This window comes from Geotrypetes seraphini, chromosome 2 (assembly GCF_902459505.1).
Source record: "Geotrypetes seraphini chromosome 2, aGeoSer1.1, whole genome shotgun sequence".
Taxonomy (NCBI): Eukaryota; Metazoa; Chordata; class Amphibia; order Gymnophiona; family Dermophiidae; genus Geotrypetes; species Geotrypetes seraphini.
The window spans coordinates 475,448,700-475,475,361 of NC_047085.1; the positions used below are offsets into that span (position 1 = coordinate 475,448,700).

General features: G+C 42.1%; 1 protein-coding gene across 4 annotated transcripts in view; it reads right to left on the reverse strand.

Moving 5' to 3' along the window:
• LOC117354345 (sodium channel protein type 5 subunit alpha-like) overlaps positions 1 to 26,662 on the reverse strand; it is an 839,094-nt gene that overhangs the window by 599,177 nt on the left and 213,255 nt on the right. For all 4 annotated transcript variants that reach the window (XM_033931713.1, XM_033931710.1, XM_033931711.1 and 1 more), the window contains one exon: positions 18,976 to 19,245. In XM_033931713.1, coding sequence (XP_033787604.1) covers positions 18,976 to 19,245 — 270 coding nt within the window. The remainder of the gene's footprint in view (positions 1 to 18,975; positions 19,246 to 26,662) is intronic.

The window sequence follows — 26,662 nt, forward strand, 5'->3', positions numbered from 1 at the left end:
AGCAACATCAAGGTTTGCAGGAACTCCAGATTAATCCCAGCAAACTGTTGCTTCTCTTCCCATCATAGAATCAATTCTGAGCCACTGGGCACGAAAATGATGAAGAGCTCCATGGGATGGCTAGCATTGCTTGAGGGCTGTAAGTACTGATAGATTTCACGACGGTAATCCTTGCCTCACACTGAAAATGAAAAGCAAGGGATGAAACACAATTTAGAGTCTTAAGGAACAGCGCTGACGGGCAGCAAGGAGAGAGTAAATTTTTGTGTCCTTAAATTGGAGTTTCTTGTGTGAGCACTGTAAAATGAGCAGTAATATTTGTTTTGCCTTTGTAGCATGCTCAGTACTGGAGGGAAGGCATTTCTGCTTCCCTTTCTCCAGTGTTGCACTGCCTGCAGTCTCTGACTTATGGGGATACTGATTTCAGTTTTGGTCTGCAAGTTTCAATTTCTAATTTTTATTTGAGAAGGCACTTAATTGATACTGTGTTGAGATGGGGGTGGCTTGCTCTCTTTCCTCTTACTGACCTACAAAATGCACTCACTCAGCTGTCCCTCACTATCTCTCTTCACTTATCTCCCCCAATGACTCCCCCTTGTGAGCTCTGCTCAGCTGGTGAGTCCCTCCTTTCTGTGCCCTTCTCTTCAACTGCCAACTCCAGACTCCGTATACTTGGAACAAGCTGCTCGAATCCCTACGGCGGGCTCCATCTCTGGCAGTGTTCAAGGCCCAGTTAAAAGCCCATCTCTTTGAGGGTGCTTTCGACTCCTAACTCTTTTCACATTGGGTTCTGCTTCCCCATCCCTCTATTTCATGTCTGTCTCTCCAAGTTAGATTGTAAGCTCTTCCAAGCAGGGACCGTTTATAAAATGTCAAAATGTACAGCACTGCACACACCTTTCAGCACTATATAAGTAATAAGTAGTAGAAGCTGCAAATGATGGCAAGTACACTTCTCCCTCCCTATTCGCGGGGCTTAGGGGCAGAGCTGGCCCGCGAATAGGGAAAGTTTGCGAATAACTTTTGGGCTGACTCTGACCCACCCCTGGACTTACCTGGTGGTCTAGTGGTGACGCGGGGCAGAAGCGATCTTCCTACACTCTTGCTCCGTGCAGAGCCATGCTGTGAGTTCCCGTGGTCTCATGAGATTACAATAGGAACTCCCTGTTATAGTCTCGTGAGACCACAGGAACTCACAGAACGGCTCTGCACGGGACAGGAGTGTAGGAAGATTGCTCCTGCCCCACGTCACCGCTAGACCACCAGGTAAGGTCTGTGCTCCTGGGGCAGCTGCTTGCCTCCTCTACCTCTGCCTCCAATGGCCCCCTCCACCTCCGATGGACCACTAGACCAACAGGCAAGGTCTGTGCTCCTGGGGCAGCTGCTCGCCTCCTCTGCCTCTGATAGCCCCCCTCCGCCTCCAATGGTCCCCCTCCGCCTCTGATGGCCCCCCTCCGCCTCCGATGGCCCACCTCCACCTCTGATAGCCACCCTCCACCTCTGATGGCCACCCTCCGCCTCCGATGGACCGCTAGACCACCAGGTAAGGTCTGTGCTCCTGGAGCAGCTGCTCGCCTCCTCTGCCTCCGATAGCCCCCCTCCGCCCCCGATGGCCCCCCTCCACCTCTGATGGCCCCCCTCCACCTCCGATGGCCCTCCTTTGTCTCTGATGGCCACCCTCCATCTCTGATGGCCACCCTCCGCCTCCGATGGACCGCTAGACCACCAGGTAAGGTCTGTGCTCCTGGAGCAGCTGCTCGCCTCCTCTGCATCTGCCTCCGATGGCCCCCCTCCACCTCCCTCCTTGCCCCGATCCAAGGCCTGCGGCCGTTTTTTTTAATGCAGGCTGCCAACGAACATCTCTCGGGGGGGAAGATGCCTGGGGGAAAAAACTGCAAATAATCGAAACCGCGGACAATGAAACCACAAATAGGGAGGGGGAAATCTATTTTTATTTGAGGGGGAAATCTGTTTAATATATTTTACTGAATTTTGTCATATAACAAAAAAGATAAACAGTTCAATACATATTAAACAGATCATACTTTTCCTAAATTAAAACAAAAACCTAACTTGACCCTTGGTATTGCAATCATCTCTACTCTATATTACAGTCTTAACTATAAATCCATAATCAATCTTACATTAGATTACACTTAGGCCCTCTTTTACTAAGGTGTGCTAACCAATTAGCGTGCGCTAATCGAATTAGCGTGCGCTAAACGGTAATGCATGCACGTTAGTCTATGGATGCGTTAGCGTTTAGCGCATGCTAATTCGATTAGCGCACCTTAGTTAATGAGGGGGTTAGTCTAAGGGGCCCATAATAAAAAAAACAGACGTCCGAAAAGCATCCTAAATCAGCACTTGGACATCCAAGTGCCGATAATCAAAATTGTTTTTCTGTACATCTAGCAAGGTGTTCCAGCCTCTGTACGTTCAGAGCACGAGATAGGGGTGGTGGAGGCGTGTTATGGCCGGGCTTTGGGCAATCTCAAGGGCGGGTTAGACATAGTTGTCTTGCAGCGATAATCAAACATTTTGCAAGACATCCTGGATGGAACGTATATGTTTGGACTGTTTTTGAAGGGTCTAAGTGCCATAAAGGTGCCCTTACTGACCAGATGACTACTGCACATTTCAAGATGAGACACCCCCACACTCTCCCAGTGCTCACTGACACCCCCCCCCCCTTCCACCACACCAAAATGAGAACAAAAAAGTACATACCTGTCTCTAAAACAGCAGCATCTGGTATGGGGAAGCCTAGTAGAGCTGCACACAAGTGTCTTAAGTAGCCTGTCGGGTGGGCTAGTGAACCATAGAGAGGAAAACCCAGGCCCATAAGCCACTCTAGCCTCTACATTTATGGTAGAAAATATGAGTTCCTCAAAACCCTACTTTACTGTAATATAGGTGCCACCTGCAGCCATAAGGGCTATTGGGGTTGTAGACACGTGGGTATAGTGGGTTTTGGGGGGCTCACCATAACCTACAAGGGAGTTCTGGTGAGATGTCTATCTGGCACCCTTTTTGTAAAGTTCGCTGCAGTGCCCTGTAAGGCGCCCCACTGCTCTGTTGCCATATCTGGGTGGTCAGTCCATTACAGGACTGGCCACTCCCAAGTACAAATGCTCTTGTTCTGGGCATTTGGGACTTGGACAAAATTTTGTTCGAAAATGTGGTATGAAGATAGGCATCCTGACAGTCTGGGCGTCCCAATGGCCTGGACATCCAGATAGAGGATTTTTTTAAATTATTTCTAGACATATGGTGGTTAGCCTTTCAAAAATAGGCATTTTTTTACTGCCGACTTTGGACGTCTAGCGCCATACGTCCAAATTGGACTTAGACATCTGTTTTGAAAGTTGCATAAAGGTTCCCAATTTTTTTTCAAACTTGCTTATATTGCCAGATCTTACAGCTAAAAATTTATCATACTTAGCATATAACCATAACATATTACACATATTATTATAATCTAATTTTGAAAAAATCTTTCCAATTAGAAAGTATTATTTTAATAGCAATCATTAGAGTTTTTAACATCTGTGCCTTATAAATATCTAACTCTATTTTCAATCCCATCTCACCTAGAATAATTATTTGTTAAGATAAGGATATCAAGAAGTTCAGATATAGCTAGCCAAATCTTTCCCCCAAAAGATTGTATAAATGGACATTTGTAGATCACATGTTCTAAAGTTCCAGTCTCAGGCTTACAAGTCCGACAATAGCTCTGCAGATTATCATTTATTTTCGACAGTTTTAAATGCATTCATAATGCTTTATGCATTAAGAAAAAAATGAGATTGCATCATGATGCCACATGAAGACTTAAATGTTGCCAATCAAATCCGATTCCACTGTGTATCATCTATTTTTATGCTTATGTCATACTCCCATGTACTTTGTAAAGCTCTTGGGAAGCTAAAATTAATCCATTTTAAACATTTATACCATTGAGACGCCATTCCTTTCCCTTGTGGCACTTTAAAACATAAAGCCATGCAATCGAGTTGCACGTCTTTTAATTCGTCTTGTTGATATGTCGATTTAATACCATGCATTAATTGTATCCATCTATAACAGGGGTGGGCAACTCCGGTCTTCGAGGGCCGGAATCCAGTCGGGTTTTCAGGATTTCCGCAATGAATATGCATGAGATCTATTTGCATGCGCTGCTTACAATGCATATTATTGGGGAAATCCTGAAAACCCAGATGGATTCCGGCCTTTGAGGACCGGAGTTGCCCACCCCTGAGCTATATTTCTCCTATTTCTCCATTAAAGAATGAAAAGGCATCCAATCATGTTTATATATATAAGATGTTTAACCTTCTATTTCCCAATATTTTTCCATATATGCCAATTAACAGTTTCCCTCTGAATTTTATAGGCAGGGTTGTCCCATATGGAGACCAAGGGCTCCTTTTACAAAGTTGCGCTAGCGGTTTTAGCGCACGCTACAATTTCGCACCCGTTAAACGCTAATGCCTTCATAGAGCTAAAAACGCTAGCGCACCTTAGTAAAAGGAGCCCCAAGTTGTGTCATTCTATTTAGTAACAACTCCTCTTTCCAGCTCTTGAAAAGCAATTTTAGTAGCTTGAACTTTATTATTTTCCTTTTGGATGATAGATACATAGAAACAAGATGGCAGATAAAGGCCAAATGGCCCATGTAGTCTGCCCATCTGCACTAGCCATTATCTCTTTCTCTCTCTGAGAGATCCCTTTGCCTATCCCACGCCTTCTTGAATTCGGACACAGCCTATGCCTTTTCTGGGAAGTCAAGAGGATGTGGGGGATATCGGGAGGATGGGGGGATGTCAAGGAATGTCAGGGGGAGGGCTTTAGGGCTCTGCAGCTCAGCTGATCCTGGCAGGGGGAAGCCCCATAAACTGAACAGCCAGGAATCCCCGAAAACGGCTCAGCTGATGGGGATTCCTTCTGCCATGATCAGACAAGGTACTTGGTGGGTACGTCTACAAATCTTGCTTTTGTACGTTTTTCATGTGGACTTTATTTATTTTTGAAAATGGTCACATTCTTGTATTCTCCAACCCAGGTTTTCTCAACCCAGTCCTCAGGGAACCCCAAGCCAGTCTGGTTTTAAGATATCTTCAGTGAATATTCATGAGATATATTTGCATGCACTGCCTCTGTTGAATGCAAATCTAGCTCATGCATATTAATGGTGAGTATCTTGGAAAACCAGGCTAGCTTGGGTTTTCCAAGGTCTGGTTTGAGAAATCCCACTCTCACCATATTAAAATTTACTTAACTATAACATTTTATGAGGATGTTGTTATACAAAGTCACCTATGTATGAAAGGCAAGAAGGCACTTGTGTAGTAGGAGGAGGGGGGAAACAGCCTCAGGTACCACCTTGACAGGGGTACCAGCACCATAGAAACATAGAAACATAGAAAATGACGGCAGAAAAGGGCCATAGCCCACCAAGTCTGCCCACTCCAACAACCCTCCCCTAATCTACACTCTATCACTCGTCCCCAATCTGCCCTCCTCTATGCTACCCTCGTAGGGATCCGACGTGGGCGTCCCATTTATTCTTAAAATCTTGTATGCTGCTGGCCATGATCACCTGCTCCGGGAGCTCGTTCCAATGGTCCACCACTCTTTCAGTGAAGAAGTACTTCCTGGTATCCCCATGAAATTTCCCCCCCCTGATTTTCAACGGATGTCCCCTTGTGGACGAGGGCCCTTTTAGAAGGAAAATGTTGTCTTCCACCTCTATTCGACCAGTGATGTACTTAAACGTCTCTATCATATCTCCCCTCTCCCTACGTTCCTCGAGAGAGTATAGCCGCAACTTGTGCAGCCTGTCTTCATACGAGACATCCTTGAGCCCCAGGATCATCCTGGTGGCCATTCGCTGAACCGACTCAACTCTCAGCACATCCTTACGGTAGTGCGGTCTCCAGAATTGCACACAGTATTCCAGATGAGGTCTCACCATGCTTCTGTACAGCGGCATAATGACCTCTGGCTTCCGGCTAACAAAGCCTCTACGGATACATCCCAGCATCTGTCTAGCCTTAGATGAAGCCTTCTCTACTTGATTGGCTGATTTCATGTCTCCACTAATGATTACCCCCAAATCCCGCTCTGCTGTAGTCCTGGACAAGGTTTCACCATTCAGTGTGTATGTCTTACACGGATTATTGTTACCAAGGTGCATGACCTTGCATTTTTTCGCATTAAAGCCCAGCTGCCAGGTTGTGGACCAATGTTCCAGTAAAAGCAGGTCCTGCCTCATGCTGTCTTTCCTCTTTCCCCACCCTTCCCATACCTCTTCAAATCTTCGCTGACCACAAGCAGTATCTCTTACCCACTGCTCGCACCTCCTTCTGATGTCACTTCCTGTTCATTGGGACCAGGCAAAGATTTGAAGAGGTATGGGTGGAGGGTGTGTGGAAGGGTACATTGGGAGAGGGACTCAAGGCACAGGAAAGGGTACATTGGAAGCACACATCACAGCGCTGCTGGGCATCTCTCCCCAGGCATAAACTTCCCTCGCTATGCCACTGCAAGAAGGTGCCTATTTGCAGCGTATTTTATGAAGTCATATAAGGCATTTATTTTCAAAGCATTTGGACGTCCCAAAATGCCAAAACAGATATCCAGATGTTACAGACATCCAAATCTCGATTTTACAAAGGCAGGATATGGAGGTTTGACATTTCATACGTCCAAAAAGCAAGGGGGCATGTTGTGGGTGTGACTAGGGAGGGCCTAAAATTAGAACATTCAACAATACTTACTGAAGGAAAGGAAACATCCAAGTCTAAAAATGAAAGGCATCCTTAGTTTCATTCACGTCTAGGGTACAAAAAAAGGTGCTCTGAATGAGCAACTGGCCACAGGAGGGATTAATGCATGATACCTCATTAATCCCTGAGGGCCAGTTTCTCAAAATACGGTCGCTAAATTGGTTGGAGATGGTTTAGTCTTCATGCATTTTAGCGGTGGATTATCAAAATGGCTTATCGCGGTCTTTAGTGTGCTTTCTAGCAGTCTCCAACACTGCCATGCAAATAGCTCTTCGAGCACTCCAATGGATTCTCCAAGAGCGGTGTCAGCTTTTGGCGACAAAAATTAGCAACTGTTCTGGGGGTGCCAGTATAGTGACAGCACTGTTAAAAGTGCATCTTGTGGCATGTGTTTTGACTGTGGTTAATGAAAAAAATAAAAAATTACACGAAAAATCATAAAATGTCTTTTATTTTTTAGTGGGAGTAGCAAAACACGCTTCTTGAATGCTTGTATTTATAGCCTCCCTCGGCACTGGGAGAGATGCCCAATCTCTCCCGCTGCCAACCAACACACATCCCTCCGGCAGTGGGAGAGATGCCCAATCTCTCCTGCCACTAATTAACATACTCCCCCCTTACTTTCAGATGGCTGGCTGGAGGGATGCCTACTCCCTCTGGCCAGTTGGCCCGCCTTTTCAAAATGGTGGGCCTTCCCCTCCCTGGTACATCCTGGGATGCAATGGGGAGGGTCCTGCGATGAAATGTCTCACAGTGAAATGACCATGATGAATCGTTCCATTCTGGCTATTATGTAAGAATACTGCTATGTGGATGTCCATGTCCCTTGCTTTCCTCCGTTCACAAACTGGCGGTCTAGTTTGTAAAATAGCTGTAAAATAGCACTCAGAGGTCCATCTCACATTGAGCATAAGAACATAAGAATTACCATACTGAGATAGCCTGAAGTTACATCAAGCCCAGTATTCTATTTCCAGCAGTGGCCAACCCAGGTCCCAGGTACCTGGCTAGATCCCAAGTAGTAAAACAGATTTTATGCTGCTTATCCTAGGAATAAGCAATGGATTTCCCCAAGTCTTCTCAGTAATGGCCTATGGACTTCTCTTTTAGGAAATTATCCAAGCCTTTTTAAAATCCCTGCTAAGCTAACTGATTTCACCACATTCTTTGGCAACGAATTCCAGAGTTTAATTACACGTTGTGTGAAGAAATATTTTCTCCGGTTTGTTATAAATCTACTACTTAGAAGCTTCATCGCATGTCCCCTAGTCCTAGTATTTTTGGAAAGAGTAAACAAGCGATTCACATCAACCTTTTTCACTCCACTCAGTATTTTATAGACCTCTATCATATCACCCCTGATCTCCTTCGTATGTATTCATTGTGGATGGCACAAAAAACCTGATTGACCAGGTGTTTCCTGAGGTCTGGGTTGAGACTGACATTTATGCTTGCCTGGAAGCTGGACTAAATAAGTGCGTGCATAGGATGCAGGTTAAATCGCAACTCCACTCACACTCCATCCTAACTCCTCTCCAAAGATACCCATTTTAAAGTTGCATACAAATATACACACCTAATTGTCCTGCACATACTGTACTTTATATATGAGGTTATTTTATAAAAGTACCTGAATGTAAACCACTTAGGCTTTAAGTAGGGTATAGATACTAAATAAATAAAATATAAGAGGTACTTTAAGTGTGAAAAAGAGTTTCTAATTTTTTACATGGTTACAGCCCAAAATATCATTATTCCTGGGTGTAGAAATGTAACATTAGTTGATCATGAGTTTGTGACGGCAATAAATTTACACACATACACACCCATCCGATACCTAAACCTGTATTAAAATTCTGCTCCTTCCCGACTCTCAACTGCTCGATCCCCTATCAATCATCGCAGATGCAGACAGCAAGACATACTATCTTGTGCCCCATTGCTCAGCAGTGAGAAATCTAAAATGAAATCAAGCTCATGCCTCCCAATGAAATCAAGATAACATCTCAAAAATGCACGGTAAGCACATTTTACTATGCCGTACTTCAAGAGAAAGGGTGTATTTTAGAATTTGTACACTGAAGAGGTTCACATGCAAAAAAATAAATATATATGATAGGGATAGTTTAGCCATGAACACCACAATACAAGATACAAGAAACAGGGTCCTCTATACTTTTGTAAGAACATCCTGTGGTATAGGACTAAAGTTCACAAAAGGCATCCAAATTTGAGCATCAATAAAAGCACGCTGAGCAGAGAGATGTAGCCCCCCACCCTCTTCTCCGCCCCCACTCCTTTCCCACCCCTTTCCCTCCCCCATACCTCTTTAACTTTGCTGGCGTGAGCAGCATTGCCACTCTGCTGACTGTGCTGGCCTTGGCTCTCCTTCTGATGTCATTTCCTGGTCCCGTGAACAGGAAGTGACTTCAGAGGGAGAGCCAAGGCCGATGCGAGCTGTAGGTTAGAGATGCTGCTCGGGCTGGTGATACGGGGGAGGGAAGGCGCATGCGCAGTGCGGGAGGGGCAGGGAAGGCGCAGGGGGTAGGAGAGGAGGAGAGATGCCAGCGCCCCCACTCCCCCTTACCACTCCACTGATGCCTAGTGCTAGTCTCCCCATTTCTAAGCACTAAGTCCAGTATGGCCCCCTCCCGTTTGGGTTCCATTACCAAATGCTAGAACAAATCTCCTTATAGAGCATCTAGGATCTCCCTATTTCTAGGAGATCCCGCAATAAGGATACCCCAATCACCATCTGGCATATTAAGATCACTTATTAATAATACTACCCCCTTTACAGCTATATTTTGAATGTTCTCAATTGAATCTCTGTCCACTTCTTCTGTTTGTGAAGGAGGTCTGTATAATCATACCAACGTAAACACATTTTCCGTTCCCTCTTTCTAGATTGACCCTGTAGGCCCCACAGTTGCTTGGCTTTAATACATATCATGCCATTCCTCGATGGCAAGATGGGCATGTAAATCCAAATTCTTGCCAATTAACTCGGATTAGCGATCGTTAGCGTCCAATTTTTGACTCTAACTGGCTCATTAATTAAATTGCACATGCAATTTTGAGCACCTATATAGAAATCAAACCAGCTATGTCAGTCGAAGGCCAAATGGTGAAGCTACGACTTTCTTATTTTGATCACACTGTCAGAGGAGAAAGATCAGTGGAGAAGGACATTATGTTTGGGAAGATCGAAAGAACCAGGCAAAGAGGGCCACCTGCAATCAGATGGCGGTTCATGCTGAAAACAACCATGGGGATGATGCTGGAGGACCTTTCCGGACTAGCACAAAACCAATCTCTTTTAGATCTGTAATTCATCAAGTCGCTAGGACTCGAACTCGAGCCGATGGCACCTAACTAATTACACAGAATCAAGGGAATACTGTGTAATTGTATATGCAGGCTGTTATTTTATTACCCCATGCTGTTTTGTTGTTGTTTATTGGTTTTCTTCTTTGTACATGTTAAAAAAAAGTATTTGAGCTAAAAAAGGAAAAAGTAAGTGAAGTAAAAAAACAAAACAAAACATGTATTTATTAAGCAGTAGGATGAGACTGCATAATCTTTTGTTTGATGTACACAACAGAGCTTTTAAAACATTAGAATTAAATCTGAAACTGGACCCCTCTCACTGATGCGCCCTGGCATTCGGAAAAGTTGAAACGGGACAAATTCAAAACAAATGCTAGGAAGTTCTTCTTTACACAACGTGTGGTGGACACCTGGAATGCAATTCCAGAGGACATTATAGGGCAGAGTACGGTACTGGGGTTTAAGAAAGGATTGGACAAATTCCTGCTGGAAAAGGGGATAGAGGGGTATAGATAGAAATTTACTGCACAGGTCCTGGACTTGTTGGGCCGCCGCGTGAGCGGACTGCTGGGCGCGATGGACCTCAGGTCTGACCTAGCGGAGGCATTTCTTATGTTCTTATATTATATCAGTATAGATTTGGTTTCCTTTTAAGCTATTGGATACTTTAGGGTGATGATATTACTGATAAGATCCTAATTCAAGGTGGTGTGGACCAACTGTGTATCTAAATACGCTGATCCTAAGTTTTTGTAATGCCATTAGAAACACAGGCATCTCATTGTTTATTTGAAAATACTAGGTTAAGCGTTTATTTATGTGTGCAATGGCTATAAAACACAATCATTTTTCTATTTAGAAAAACTGGTTTTCACTTGAAGACAGCTAGTTTAGAAAGAAACACGCTGTTTGTTATCATTAATCTGAGATACACAAACTTCTTGAGAAGATCTATGTACATGTCGAAGAACCTGAGAAAAATCAAAGAAAAATATATTTCCTGTCAAATGCTGTTTTCTGTCTTTTCTGTCCTTCTTTCTTCCTGCTAAGCCTGTTCTTTTCACCTCCCGCTGACTTGCCCCAGTCCTACTCCATCTATACGCCCTCATTTCTCACTTCTGCTGCTAGTCCTTCCCAATGCCATAAACCCTATCTAGAAGTCCTTTCTTGCTCTCTCGTTACACTAAGCCCGTCCCTCTTTTCTTCCCCTGCTGATCTGCACATTTTTTTGCTTCCTCCCTTTCTCCTTCTGTTGTGGTCCAGCCCGTCTCCTCTTATGTGCTGGTGGGATAGGATATTGCAGCATGTGTGTGCATTGGCGGGAGGGAAGTAGCTGGTTATTGAATATTTGCAGAAGAGCTGAGATAGCTCTGCATGAAATATTTCCCAAAGCTGCTAGGAAAAATTATTCCCCACTGGCTCTTTGGAAAATCTGAATATTCAATTGAACTTCATTATTTTCTTCTGAGAAGAGAGAAGGAGAGAAGAGGACATTCTCTTTCTGAGAGGAGAAGAGTAGAAGGCATATCTTTGGGTAAGTATACATTATTTTGCTCTGAGCTTTGATAGGTTTGGGGAGAAAAGTTCAATTGTAGGTTCCCTTCTATAGACAATTTAGATCTTAAAAGAACAAACTTTACTTAGCTAGTCTCCATAGGATAATAGCCTTTTATAGTTCTACAGTTTTGTAAGCTTGAACCTGCTGCTAGAGATAGTTTCTGGCAGGCAGCGCAGGGTCTGGCTTAGTCTCCATTCCCTCCCTCCCCTCTCCTGCCCACCCCTAGCTCATTTCTTTACTTGTAGTCTTAATTTATTGTCAATTTTTCTAATTAGGCCAACAGGAGAACTCTTTATATTTTATTATCTGTAAAGAATTAAACAGTAAATAAGCATACAATATAACCCTAAGACTATCTAAGAAACAAACACTAAATAAAGCATATAATAAAATCCTAAGGCTCTCCATACTAGTCTAATATATTCCTAGTTGCTTAATAAGGTTAATTAATTTATCAGCTCAATAACGAGATGCAGACAGTAGTCCAGGAGCAAGAGGGTTTCTATCCAGTCTTTTGCATTGAGTGTCACATGCATGATTTTCTCCCGGTTGGTGAGAAGTTATATGTGCGTGCTCACTGCAAAGAACTCCTAGCTCTCAGAGAATAAGTATGTTCCCTTGAGGCTAGAGTAGCAGATTTGGAGGAGCTAAGGGAGACAGAGAAGTACATAAAGGAGACATGCAGGGATATTCTAGAGAAGTCTCACCTCCAGCCTGGTAGCCCCTATGCTGCGTTGGAGGAGAGAGGTCTCCTAGAAGAAGAGCATCATCCTGGTGAAGTAGAAAATAATCCTGCCCACCAGGGGATGCTAGGACCTGCCCATCAGGGGATGCTAGGACCTGCCCACCAGGGGATGCAATATCCTCTCGCACCGAGGGTGTGTCTCCTGGAGCTTCTGCCCAGGGGGGATAAGTTAGGACAGCTATTGTAGTTGGTCATTCATTAGGCATGTAGATAGCTTGGTGGCTGGTGGGCGTGAGGATCGCCTGGTCACTTGCCTGCCTGGTGCGAAGGTGGCAGACCTCACGCGTCACATAGGTAGGATTTTAGATAGTGCTGGGGAGGAGCCAGCTCTCTTGGTACATGTAGGTACCAATGACATAGGAAAATGTGGGAGGAAGGTTCTGGAAGCCAAATTTAGGCTCTTAGGTAGAAAGCTGAAATCCAGATCCTCCAGGGTAGCATTTTCAGAAATGCTCCCAGTTCCACACGCAGGACCCAAGAGGCAGCAGAGCTCCAAAGTCTCAATACGTGGTTGAGACAATGGCGCAGGGATGAGAGATTTAGTTTTGTTAGGAACTGGGCAACCTTCTAGAAAAGGAGGATGGAACCAGGCTGCTGGTGTTAACGTTTAAAAAGGTGATAGAGCAGCTTTTAAATTGAAATGTGGGGGAAAGCTGACAGTCGCACAGGAGTGGATAGTTCAGTGTGAGGTATCCTTGGAGGATACTATTGAAACAGGATATTTAAGGAGTCCCAGTAGACCGGTTCCAATAATGGTGAAAGAAAGCCAGGAGGGTTTAAGAGGAAGGCAGAGTAAAAGACTCAAATTTTCCCTGCCTTTTTAGCAGCCTTTAGTTGCAAGGAAAAAACACAATTTGAAGTGTCTGTATACAAAGCCTAAAAAATAAAATAGGAGAGTTAGAGTATATAGCACTGAATGATGAGATAGATATAATAGGCATCTCGGAGAACTGGTGGAAGGAGGACAATCCAAGGAACACTGTGTTACCTGGGTACAAATTATATCGCAAAGATAGAGTGGATCAAATTGGAGGGGGGGCTATATATTAAAGAGGGAATTGAATCAAATAAAATAAACATTCTGCATGACATAGATAGCAGTGTGGAATCCTTATGGATAGAAATCCCATGTGTGAAGGGAAGGAATATAAAGGTAGGGTTATACTACCTTCCCCCGGGACAAAACGAGCAGACAGATGAAGAAATGTTTTCAGAGATTAGGAAAACTGGAGAAATGGGCAACAGTATAATAATGGTTGATTTCAATTACTGTAATTTTACTATATCTAAATAAGAAGCATAATCTCAAACCACCAAAAAAATGGCCAGTGCCATTTTTGCAAATTAGAATTCTGACAATTTGGATGTGATACAGCGCATGGGAGCGCTGTTCTTCTTTGCTGGTTTGAGGTCCCCTGATGCAGCTTTGACCAGCGAAACAGGGATTCCCTGTTGGGACATATGCAGGATAGAGACCGCGCAGCTGGGTCAGCGGGTGAGTTGAAGGTATCAGAGTGGAGCAGAATCCGAGTACCGGCTGCACAGATAAGTCTTTTGCTGAATTTGAACAGTGCTGGTTGTTATCACATGTCTATCTCTATTATGGAAATGGATGCCAACTGAACTTGTATAATTTTGAAAGAATAGATTTCAGTAGACTGTTTAATTGAGTATGATTTACAGATGTATGGTGGTGGTCCCTTTCTATTGCAAATGCAAGCAGTATCTCACTTCCGGCTCACCACACAGTTGTTTCCCACGCATTCACCTTTATAGGACCCCCAGGGACCCCTGAAGAAGACTTTTTCTCAAAACGCGGACCATGTTGGATCCTGTATCCCTAGCGAACTAGGTCCTTTAAGGCTTTTATGTGGATGATTTATTTTTATGTGGATGAAATTATTTTATGTGGATGATTTCAGTGTACCTTTGGAACTTTGACACTTTCAAATAAAGTCCATTTAGGAACATCGTCACTCCACAGAGCAAATTCAAGTTAAAACATCTTAGTGCCTTTTAACTAACTTGACTCTCAATAAAGACCTATAATCAAATTATTCCTTTACTTTCTTTCCCTGTTCACGAAAATTTAAAAATTTCTGAAGTTGTGTAGGATCCAAAAAAATAAATTCCTTCTCTTCTAATTTAATTATACATTTGCATGGAAATTTTAGAAAAAATATGACTGCAAGAGCCAGGACCCTAGATTTTAACAATAAAAATTATTTTCTACACATTTAAGTTGCTCTCGCAACATCTGGAAATATAAGGACATTATCTCCACAGAATTTTGTTGTTTTATTTTGGAAATATAACTTCATAATCAAGTTTTTAAAAAGATCGCTCAGGCAAGTCATTAAAAGGATAGATCTAGTTTTAATCACTTCCTGAGAATCCTCAAGAAAAGGAGTTAAATCAAATTTAGAGGTAGCTAACTGGTCTACACCTTGTTCAAGCGCTACTCGCTTTTTCTGTGGGATATAACAATAGTTTTGTATAGAAAAAGTATCTGAATTTACTAACCCCAATATTTCCTTCAAGTATTTTCTAAGTAATGGAGTCTGCATTCTTATATACATATGAGTGTGGCTGTCTGTGCAGTGTCAAGCATAATATTTTTCATTTTGTTTGGTGATTTCAATTACAAATGCATGAGCTCTATTTGCATACACTGCTTCCATTGTATGCAAATTGATCTCATTCATATTCATTACGGAAATCCTGACTAAATTGCAGCCCTCATAGTCCAAGGTTGGACTCCACTGCTCTGCATACCTACCTTGACCACATCCTCCAGTAACAAATTCCACAACTTAATTGGACGTTGAGTGAAAAAATATTTTCTCCTATTTGTTTCAAATGTGCTCCCCATTAGTTTCAAGGTGTGTCCCTAGCCTTAATACTATTTGAAAGGGTAACAATCCATACCCTATTTACAAAAGAGTTGCCATACTGGGACAGATCGAAGGTCCATCAAGCCCAGTATCCTGTTTCCAACAATGGCCCAACCCAGGTCACAAGTACCTGGCAAGATCACAAAGAGTAAACAGATTTTATTCTGCTTATCTTAAGAAAAAGCAATGGATTTTCCCAAGTCCATCTTAATAATGGACTTTTCTTTTAGGAAATTATCAAGTTTCCTAGGTTATATAAGGACAATAGAATTTTATTAGACACATGGCAGACACTAAAATACATAAACAATTTAACACCTATTTCGGTTCATAAATCAGTCTGTCAGTCCCTATGGCTGAACTCCAAGACACAAATTGGCGGATTTAAGGTCATATGGAAGCAATGGATGAAGGCAGGTATACACACTTTGGAAGATGTTATTTCAGGTGGTAAACTGCTTGATTTTTCACAATTGCAGCACAAATTTGGCCTTCATAAATCAAAAAGTTTTAAATGGTTGCAATTGAAGCAGGCTATTCAGGAGGGGTTCACTGAATGGAAAAATCTTGAAAATCAGTATAGCTTGCCGGTCTTATGTTTTCAGACGGATTTCCTGGGTCACCAGGCCGCTCAGTGGTATAAATTAATATCTGGATTTTTTAAAAAGAAAACAAAACTAGCCTTCGGGACATTTGGAGCATTGAGATAAAGCATCAAATTACTGCGTCTCAATGGCCATGTATTTGGGCTTGGAGGATGAGATGTACGGTGTCTGCATCTATGAGACAAACATGGTTTTTCTTGTTACATAGAGCGTGTTGGACTCCTGTTAGATTACAGAAATTAGATAGCTCTAAATCTAATAGATGCTGGCATTGCCATCTTGAAGCAGGGACATTAGATCATTTGCTATTCTGTTGTCCAATGATACTTAGCTTTTGGAAGTCCATTTGAGGACAAGTAAACAATTTACTAGAAAATCCAGTGGCATTATCGTATGATACTGTATTATTTGATACATCAATGAGAGCTAAGAGCCAAATATCTTCTAAAAATAACAAACTTTTGCTTATTATGACAGGGATTGCCATACAACAAATTATTACAAATTGGAAAAACTGGGATAGGTTGAGCTATAATTTTTGGTTGAGTTCATTGTGCTGCATCTTTAAAATGGAACGAGTAATTGCCATACAGTGGGGGCATTTTAAGAAGTGTAAGGATGTTTGGGAGCCATTAAAATATTGTATAGAATGAATATTGTTTTTTGGGGGTTTTCCTCTTTATTTATACATGTCCAGGGTGGGGGAAGGAGGAGGGAGGGGGAGGGATATGTTATGTTTCTTGTCTGAAATTCAATTCATGGTACAAGGGGGGAATATTTGATGTATATTAGTTTTTGATGGAATATTAAGTGTTGTTAAAGTGTAAAGTGATTATATCTTAAGTTGCACTTATTGAAAGTTGTAAAAATGAATGAAGAATATATATAAGAAAAAGGAGATTATCCAAACTTTTTAAAACTCTGCTAAATGAACTGCTTTCACCATATTCTCTGTCAGCAAATTCCAGAGTTTAATTACACGTTGAGTGAAGAAATATTTTATCCGGTTTGTTTTAAATCTACTCCTTAGTAGCTTTATTGCATGTTCCTTAGTTCTAGTATTTTTGGAGGTGTAAACAAGCCATTCACATCTACCAGTTCCACTCCACTCAGTATTTTATAGACGTTCCTCACTCTGCTCTCTCTTCTCTCAGAAGTCTTTTCTCTAAGCCGAAGAGTCCAAAACTTAGCTACTGTTTTCTCACCTTTATAATGCTTTAAAAGATGTTCATAGTAACAAGTAAGTTTCCTATTCTAATCACTATAAGGAATACAGAATACAATGTTGGTGGTCGTTTCAATTATTATACAGTGTTCCCCGGTGAATTTGCGGTTCGCAGACTCAGTCATTCGTGGTCTGCTCCGACTGCCTCTTCCTGTAGTAAAGTTGGACTACACCAATCAGGAGCTGTGTGTCAAAGCAGCTCCTGATTGGTATAGCCCAACATTACCTACTGAAGAGGTGGTCAGAGCAGACCGCAAGTGATTTTCTTCACCCACCGGCGCTCCAGCTGCCCTCTCCTGCCTCCCCTGCCTTTTGACAGGCGAAAAACCATATTCGCGGTTTTTTGAAATTCGCGGGGGTTCCTGGAACAGAACCACCATAAATTTCGGGGGAGTACTATACTGTATTTTGCTGCTGTCTCATACATGATTTGCAGTCCCTTTAAGCACTTTAAGCGTGCCCTTTCTGAAGAATGATGCTAAGCTCTGAACGTCTCCCATTATACAGCTTAAATTTCAGCATATAAGCAGTTTGGGGTCAGGGGGGGGGGTAATTTTTTAAAAATTCCACTGTGCTGCAAAGTCTGTAGATACACTGTTCTCTTTGACCTTGTAGTTAAGTTTCAAAGGGAAGCCTCACAGGTTTCTCACTGAAACTTCTCTACAAGATCTACGAGTCCAAAACACCCAGGCCTTTTGGACCAAATTCTCTAAACAGCGCCGTTAGTTTGGCTACGGTAGGTGCCCTACCGCCAGCTAACCTCTGTTAATTGGTTCATCCAGCGCAGTAATTGATGGCGTCGATTAAAAACCAATTTTTTAAAAAGTAGGTGCCCACTGGTACCCAATTTTTTAAAAAGTAGGTGCTTCCAAAACTGGTACCGTTAACGTGACTATGGAGGCGCCTTGTGGCACTTAAGGTCACAGTACACATGGTTAACACCAGAAGTTTCATAGTTTATTAAAATTTGATTAAAACTTCTCCTAGAATTGAAAGCGTTGTACAATAAAAAAAAAAAGTTCAAATATAAATAGGGAACAAACAACAAATATTGAACATAAACCTTACAAGACCGACATACCTGGTTGGGGTGGCGACATGAGAACAATAGGAAAAAAGGGGAGAACTACAATTTGTTGACAAAGAAAACATAAAAGAAAGGAACAATAGGAAGGATATGACAAGGTAAGTCATAATTAATAAAAAAAGAAATGAAAAATAAATAAATAAGATAAATCAATTGTAGGCATCTTTAAAAAGAAAGCATTTTAAACTACTCGAATTTATTCAAGTTTTGTTCAGCTCAATTGTGCAAGGGGAGAGAGTTCCAAATTAAAGGGGCAGTAACTGACCTTAGGCGCCATTAGAGGCCTCTGTGATCGCGATTCATGTGTAAGATAGGGGCCGGTAATGTAGGCCATTAAAACCCTGGCCTACATTTCCTGCCCCCATCTTACATGTAAGCCGCAATTCTGCAAATGGCGCATTTGTGTGATTTACACGCGATCGGCACGGCTTTTGGTGGTGGCTTCCGATCATGGCGCCGTTTGCAGAATCTGCCCCTTTGGGCCTGAAAAGTTTTGGCTGGAAAACAAACAGAGGTAAAAATAATATCTATCCATGTTTTCCTACTCACTCACCTTTCCTCTATCTCTCCTCAACGTGGCTAAAAGTAGCCACGCTGGAAAACAAATGCACTTTTGATAGCATTGGAAAATGGCAGCCTTGTCATGTAAATCCTTGTCTCTTACTCTACTAGATTACATTAGGAATTGTTTTCAGCATAGTTTCTCTTCTGAGTAGAAAAACAGACAAGGCGCTCACCTGGTGTATTGATGAATGCTTCGTAGTAACCCAAGGTGTTATTGTAACTCAAGGTGTCATTGTAACCCAAGGTGTCATTGTCCCTGTAGAAGTCACTAGCATTGGTGATATTTGGAGCGACAAAATTCTTGACACATTTCTGTCTCAAATGGCCCATGAAGAGTTGAAGGCCTATGAGGGCAAAGACACTCAAGCAGAAAACGGTCAGGATCATCACATCAGCAAGTTTCCTAACAGACTGGATTAGTGCCCCTACAATGGTCTTCAGCCCTAGGAAGACAAAATTCAGGTGGTTATAGGCCAATAAACGGAATACGTTCTTAAATTACAATGTATTCATGTACCCTAAATAGCATGAACTGAGTTCCCAAAGCATTTAGGGCTCCTTTTACGAAGGTGCGCTAGTGATTTTAGCACGCGCGCTACACGCTAACGCCTCCATAGAGCTGGCGTTAGTATTTTCCGTGTAGCGCGGGGTTAGCACGCACAACATGGTAGCACGTGCTAAAAACGCTAGCGCACCTTCGTAAAAGGAGCTCTTAGTGTGAGAGGGGGAAGTTATCAATGTGGGTTACAGTTGAGATGAATTATTTTACCACAAGTTGTGCCACAATAACACAACTTGTGGTAAAAAAAAACCTGTCTTAGCGGTAGCCCACATTGATAATTTCTCCCTTAGAGAGATATGCTTCATTCATCCCTCTATATTTAAAAATAAAGATAGGTTTAATGATTCATATCTTCTGGAGTTTGTGTGCCTTGGGTCCAGTAAAATTGATACTTTAGGCACTTGTGCCAAAGATATACCATCACTGGAATAAATCTTTTGGATGAGATTCATCCTGATGTTTCCTTGCTGCAGACCAAGAATAATTCCATATTGCATAGCAGTGTTATATATTTAGAGGTCTTACTCAGCAACTATTATTTCCATAGGCGCTGGACGATACACAACTGTTTCTGAGTAAGGCCTGCAAAAGCACTGGTTTTGTTTGTTTATGAGCAATGGAGAAAAAACGCTATTAATTCAGAACAGCAAAAACATAAAGGAAAACCAAAAGAATCCCACAGGTCATAAACAAAAGATAAAACAGTGGGAAATACAAGGCAGAAGAGTGAGAAATCCCAATGAAACGGCTCTTTATTGTTAACATTTTCAAATCTGGGCCCGACACAGGCTGTGTTTCATCAAAAATACCTTCCTTAGGAGTCCATGTGACCTGACGGTCATTCTATAAATATGGAAAACCAAGGAGCTGTATATAGAGACTGGATATCTTAAGAAATATCAATGATCCAGTTATTGTATGTCGAATAAGACCTGTTTGACTGCTTCTTATGCAACATACAATAATTGGATCATTGGCATTTCTTAAGATATCCAGTCTCTGTATACAGCTCCTTGTTTTTCCATATTTATAGAATGACCATCAGGTCATATGGACTCCTAAGGAAGGTATTTTCGATGAAACACAGCCTGTGTCGGGTCCACATTTGAAAATTTTAACAATAAAGAGCCGTTTCATTGGGATTTTTCACTCGTCTGCCTGGTGTTTCTTCTGTCTTGACTAGGGGTATTATGCATTCCAATTTGACCTCTACCCAAGGGCTTAGGATTTGTATAGGTAGTACCTAGCTTTGAACACAGTTCCAAATAAAGCTGCTTTTTCCAACTGGCAAGACGATATCCATTCAATTTAAAGTTGGTTTTGCTCATAATTTCTGCACGCCTCACTCACTTCTATTTGCACTGCACAGACTTAAGGGCCCTTTCGTTAAAGGGCATTACGCCTTAATGTGCACTTAGTGCAGCAAAATCAGGTTACCATTTTAAAAATATTTGGAGGAGGGGGCATGTCATCCGTGGAGAATAGACTGCAAGCATTAAGCAGCTAGCCAGTTCAGATTACTTCATGTTAACTGGTTAATGCATAGTTAACGTGGGAGAACTTAGCACCTCTTAAACAGGAGGAAGTGCTTTTGCATTCATTTTTTTTATAGCTAACGTGTTTCCATGATGTGGGAAAAAATTGAATGACCTTAATTGTGCTACATTGAATTTGGGCTTGAGTGCAGGAAAGTTCCATATTACGATGTGCTACGCCCAGATTAATGCCCTTTAGTCAAAGAGCCTCTTAAAATCCAGAAATAAGACATTTTCAAATTGTTTTCAACTTGAAAATAATGACATTAAGCTAAGTATCATTTTCTACTCTAGTTTGGTCCCGGTTTTGCAGAATTCTAGAGTCCCATACACAGGAGGCAATTCAATTTAATTTCAGTTTTTATATTCCACCTAAACCTTCAAAGTTCAAAGAGCATCACAATATTTCAGATTTACTGCACCAACACCTACAGGTTGGGCAGACTGGATGGACCATTCGGGTCTTTATCTACCGTCATCTACTATGTTACTATGTAACACAATATCATAGCATGGTTCTTTTATAGTGGGCTAACATCCTTCCAGCAGTAACGAATAAACAAATCCTTCCAGCTATCATTTACATGCAGATTTGTTTCTTAGGCTGCAAAGAAAGGTAGTCAGTCTAGCTTCAGTGTGATTTTTGTGCATGCCTTTGGACTCATGAAATAGTGGTTCAAAAGGACAACACGTATCTTCCACTTTCTGGGTATTCCTTTTGTTGTGTGTGTGTGTAAATCAAACTTGATGTCTGTGACTGTCCTATTTTTACCATGTCTGGCACCAGCAATTGTTCTTAGAGCATCTGTGCTTTTCTATTATGACAGTCTGAGATGGACTAACAGTCTTCTGGTGCTATATTCTGTGGGTACTGTCTTATGCTTTTCATAGATTTTCTCTTCTTCAAGGAAGAATCTAAGGTCTCATTTTATGAAGCGAGGCCTAGTTACTAATAATCCAGGTTACTAGTAACTTCTATTCTATCAGAAACTTGCAACCCACTTCTTCCTGCCTCAGTAAATAAAGGTATTTGTTGTATCCAGCTTACATATAGGGTAGATTTCCTTGAACAATGAAATGTACAAATTGTGACTATCGGATTACCTCGTCCCTTACATTAATTCACTGTTACACGTATCCAACACTTAAAATTGTACTTAGTTCCATATTAGTAAAGGTTAGTGTGACATACCTGTGGTGGAGAAAAATAGGATTATTCTGTTTCAAACAAGTGAACATAAAAATGCATGCAACCTCAATCACAGAAAAAGAAAAATCCCAAGTACCAGTCTTCATTCCTTCTAATGGTTTTTAATTGCTATTGTATTACAGCTCTGCTAAGAGTGTGATATAGATCATCTTTACCAGATGTTGGCAATCAATCACCACCGACAACTACATCTCGAGTACAGAGGGTTTCGTGTGTCAGCATTGGCTTAAAGAATTAAAACTCTTTAACTCTTTTTTCCCTGAGAATGTCTGTTTGATGACCATAAGGCCACATACATCATATTTCTCAAAAAGAAGGGCTTGTTTCCAGGGATTTCCAGGATGTGTAAAATTGATCAGCTGCAGGCATCCCTGCATGACAGGAAGTGAGTACCATTCAGTGAGTTTTATGGTGCTGACATGGAGCTCTCGTGTCCCTTCTGCAGTGAAGATGGGATCACCTGGAGTCATAAGATATTTGGCACAACCCTTGGGGGGGGGGGAGCATCAGGAGTTCAAGAAGGGCCTACCTTTGTCAGGGCTTTGAATGAAACCTGTTTTTTGGGCAGTTTAATGAAATGATCCGCCTTCTTTGGGGTTCAGGGAGAAATACATTCATAGGATTTCATGTCATCAGGAATTTAATGCGGACCTACCTTTATTAGGAGTATGAATGGAAGGAAAATCTGCCTTCAGTGTTTGATCGTAAGGAACCTCTAAATCAGTGATTCCCAACCCTGTCCTGGAGGACCTCCAGACAGTCAGGTTTTCAGGATAGCCCTAATGAATATGCATGGGGCAGATTTGCATAGCTGTCACCTCCATTATATGCAAATCTCTCTCATGCATACCGTATTTCCCCACATATATGCCGCACCCATGTATAGGCCGCAGAAAAGGGCAGCCTATGTTTAAAAAAAAACAGAAGATAAGCCGCCCCATGGTATTAGCCACGGCTTATCTTCCAGTACCTCCCCTGCCTTTATCATTCATCCCCCCCCCACCCCTGGTATCTTTTTCATAAGCCCCCTTGCTGGTGCGCAATTCAGGTCTCCAGCGGTGCAGGGTAGCCGCAATCTCTTTGCCATCTGGCCTGCCCCCGCACTGCCCGCTGAATGGCCGACGTCAGCTCTTGCGGGACTCGCAAGAACTGACCTCAGCAAGCGGTGCAGGGGAAACTCAAGTCTTACCAGCGTTTGAGCTGTGGAAAGGTGCTGGTTTGGACTTCTCGTACTTGTATGTTGCTAAGATACAAAGTATTATGAATTATAAGAGGTTGTGAAGAAGTGAAACCGTCAGTAATCTAAAGCCCCTGATGATGCCGAAGAGTGGAACGCAGAACTGTGTTAAGGGCTTCATTGCTCAGTTTGATCAAGTCGGATGTAATATGGTGAAGAACTAACAAAGGAATGAACAGACAAGAAAAGTGAAAGTTGGCACAGTGATGATTTCTGATGAGTTGCTAATTAGACAATATTTTATGTACTGAATGGACTTTTGAGTTGTGTGATAGGTAGTATAGATTGGGAGGGTTTCACGAGTATTATTATGGTGTGAATGATGTGTATGAAAGATGTTGTTTAATAGATTTTTAAAGTATATGGTGCAATAAAAAATGATTTAATAAAATAAATAATTATTATAATAATATATAATGGTTTAAAGAAATAGCTCTTTTTTGTATTGAATTATAATGAATATGCATGAGATCTAGTTGCATATAACAGAAGCAGTGCATGCAAACAGATCTCATGCAAATTCATTGGGGAAATCCTGAAAACCTTACTGGATTGCGGCCCTCGAGGACCAACATTGGACAACCTTGATCTAAATGAATGTAATAAGGATCTTCAAAGAACCCCTAGGATTCCTCTCTAGCTACAGCTACTGAGCACCACATCCGTGACTGTTTAAATGGAATTTTATGCCATTCATTTTCAAATACCTCCGGTGCGCCACAGAGCATTTGTTCCACATCAAATGCCATAATGCAAGTGTTTATAATGTAAGCAAAAAAATCTTTTAGCCCCTGGATGGTCATGGTGGACATTCTGAGCAAGCTTCGTAGTGTTTATAGCAAATTTAACATGTAATTGCCAACACCTGTTCAAGATAATCATCTACAGTATTTATCATGCAGTGGTTTTTTTCCAATCCTTTTGCCTTGCCATGCAGGTCAGATATGTTAAACACTAAGGCTGAACAAGACCTGTCCACAGAATATGCATCATGGTTTTCGTCAGAATGTATTTCCATTTTCCACTGGTGGTTCCAAACTGTGTCCAGCTTAGAATAATTCAACTCAGTAACCCTCATTATCTCAACATAAGTGCTTATGAAGAAACAACCACTGTGATTATATAATTGCTCACTGTGGGTTGACAGTCGAAAGCATGAATGCAAAAGATATGTCATTTTCCCTTCAGTCACTGTATCAAAACACCAGTTCTCCTGGGGTCTCTCCTAGCTAGAATTTGCAAATCTAGCTTTGATGTCAAGGAGAAATAGACACTCAAAGAATAATTGGAATTTCTGAGTATAAGCTCAGCTCATTGTGATGCCTCAACAGAAATGTACTGGGCAGGATCTGGGTCCCTGGGCAATAGGGGTCATGACACCCTAACCACCTATCAAAAATGATTAAACCAGATGGAGGCTAGGGCAGAGTGGGTCCCTTACAGCTGTAGGCACTGTTGCTCTGTTCCCATGCTCAGTCCACCGCTGGTGTTAGCTGTGTCTTGTAAAAGTTTGAACAGTGGGACAGATGTTAGTTCTTCAGGAAATAATTTCAGAATAGGAGTTCTTATCATTGAAGATCTTAATGCCAGACTTAAAGATTATAAAACTCTATTTGCTTCTTACCTATCTTTGGATGGAATGTGAAGGCAAAACCAAAGACTGAGATGGATTTAAGGCCTTATTAAGTAAACAGAATGGGCTTACTGGGCACGGCCTGGTGATACTACATGAGCGTGAAACTCCAGTTAAATACCAGCATATTATAACTTTCCAGAAACCAACTGGTTGCTGCCAGCTGCTTAAGGGTGACCAAGCACTGTGCTATATAGATCCATGGAGACCTAAGAGGCTGGATATTTAGACAACAGCCTTATTAGTTTTGGTGGTGTGACAAACCCAAGGCTGTTTCGGGTTTTGTCTATGACAAACCCAAGTCCAGTCCGGGTTTTGCCACAGGGATAAGGAAGAAATACACTATATCCCTATGCAAGAGAGCTGACCAAGTAGAATCACAGACTACAGAGCTAGCTGACTACTGCTCAGACATTGAAGTGGAGTCAAAGAGGCAGGGCAGGAAAAGGTTAAGCTTGAAAGCTGCACACAGTTCAAACCTGTCCCTAAGCCTGCCAGGAGATTAATACCTTTCCAGCAGCCTATCCATGGAAGAGTCAAGGCTGGAAAGGAACCTGCACTTAGCCAGATGGAACAAGCCTGTGTGTGGAAGGCCCTTCCCCCCACCTAGGCTGAGGGGGAGTGTCTCTCCACAGCTTAAAATGAGGCAGTGCAGAACACTAGGGGGGCAAGCAGAGTGGAGGCAAACGGGAGAGAGGAAACCTGGGGAGAACACTTCTCTCTCCACCTGGAGGAGTCTGATAATACAGAGTGGCATATGATAGATGCAGAGGAGCTTGATTCTGCCTCTGAGAGTTGGGAAGAAAACCCAGGAGAAGCATGGATACACAGGAAAGTCTGGTAGGACCTGATATTGAAATGCAGTCTGGTAGGACCTGATATTGAAATGCAGAGAGATATGGGTTGTGGCTTTGCCTACAATCTCTGAGCCTCCAGAGAAGAGAGTGTTTGCTTTTGAAGGGGATTTGTATTCCTCTCCTTTTATATTGAACATTAAGTTTGTGCCTGAGAGCTTTAATTTTGAGCCTAACAAATGTTTGGAGGTATTTTCCGGTTAGTTGCTAGGCTGAGCCAGGTACGTTCCTCCCCCACAGCTGTGTATAATTAATCACAGTAACATCTCAGCAGGGAAAATGTTCTGAGAGCCCTGCACGTTCCCAGAACCAAGGCTATCCAAAAGAAAACTTCTTCACAGACTTAGTTGTGCTAAGTTTTCCTTATAAAACCTGTGTATGTGAGGATTATGCCTACTTACACAACAACAGTTTGTTTGGGGAAACATTGAGCTGGAGATAAACCATGTGACCTGCTTGACTGTTTTGTTGGGATTTTTTTTCTTTTCTGGGCTTTACATGCCCATGAGCTGGCACAGCTGCTGGAGCATAAGCAGCTTAGTAAATGTTCTAAACTGATGTTCTTAAACTACCTGCTCTGGTGAAGAGGACTGTGTATCAGAATACTGAGAAAGTCCAGAGGCAGGGGACTGAATGATAAGGCTTTACTTACAAAACTGAACACTGGATTGGAGGGTTTTGCCCTGATTGGGAAGGTTATGTTGGCCAAAGGTTGTTGGTTGTTGGCTTATGTTGGCCAAAGGTTGTTGGTTTTGAAACTGCTGAGCTGAAGCCTATCTTTTTGCTTGGTAAAACCAGTAGCCATAATAAAGCTAAGATTTAATGCATT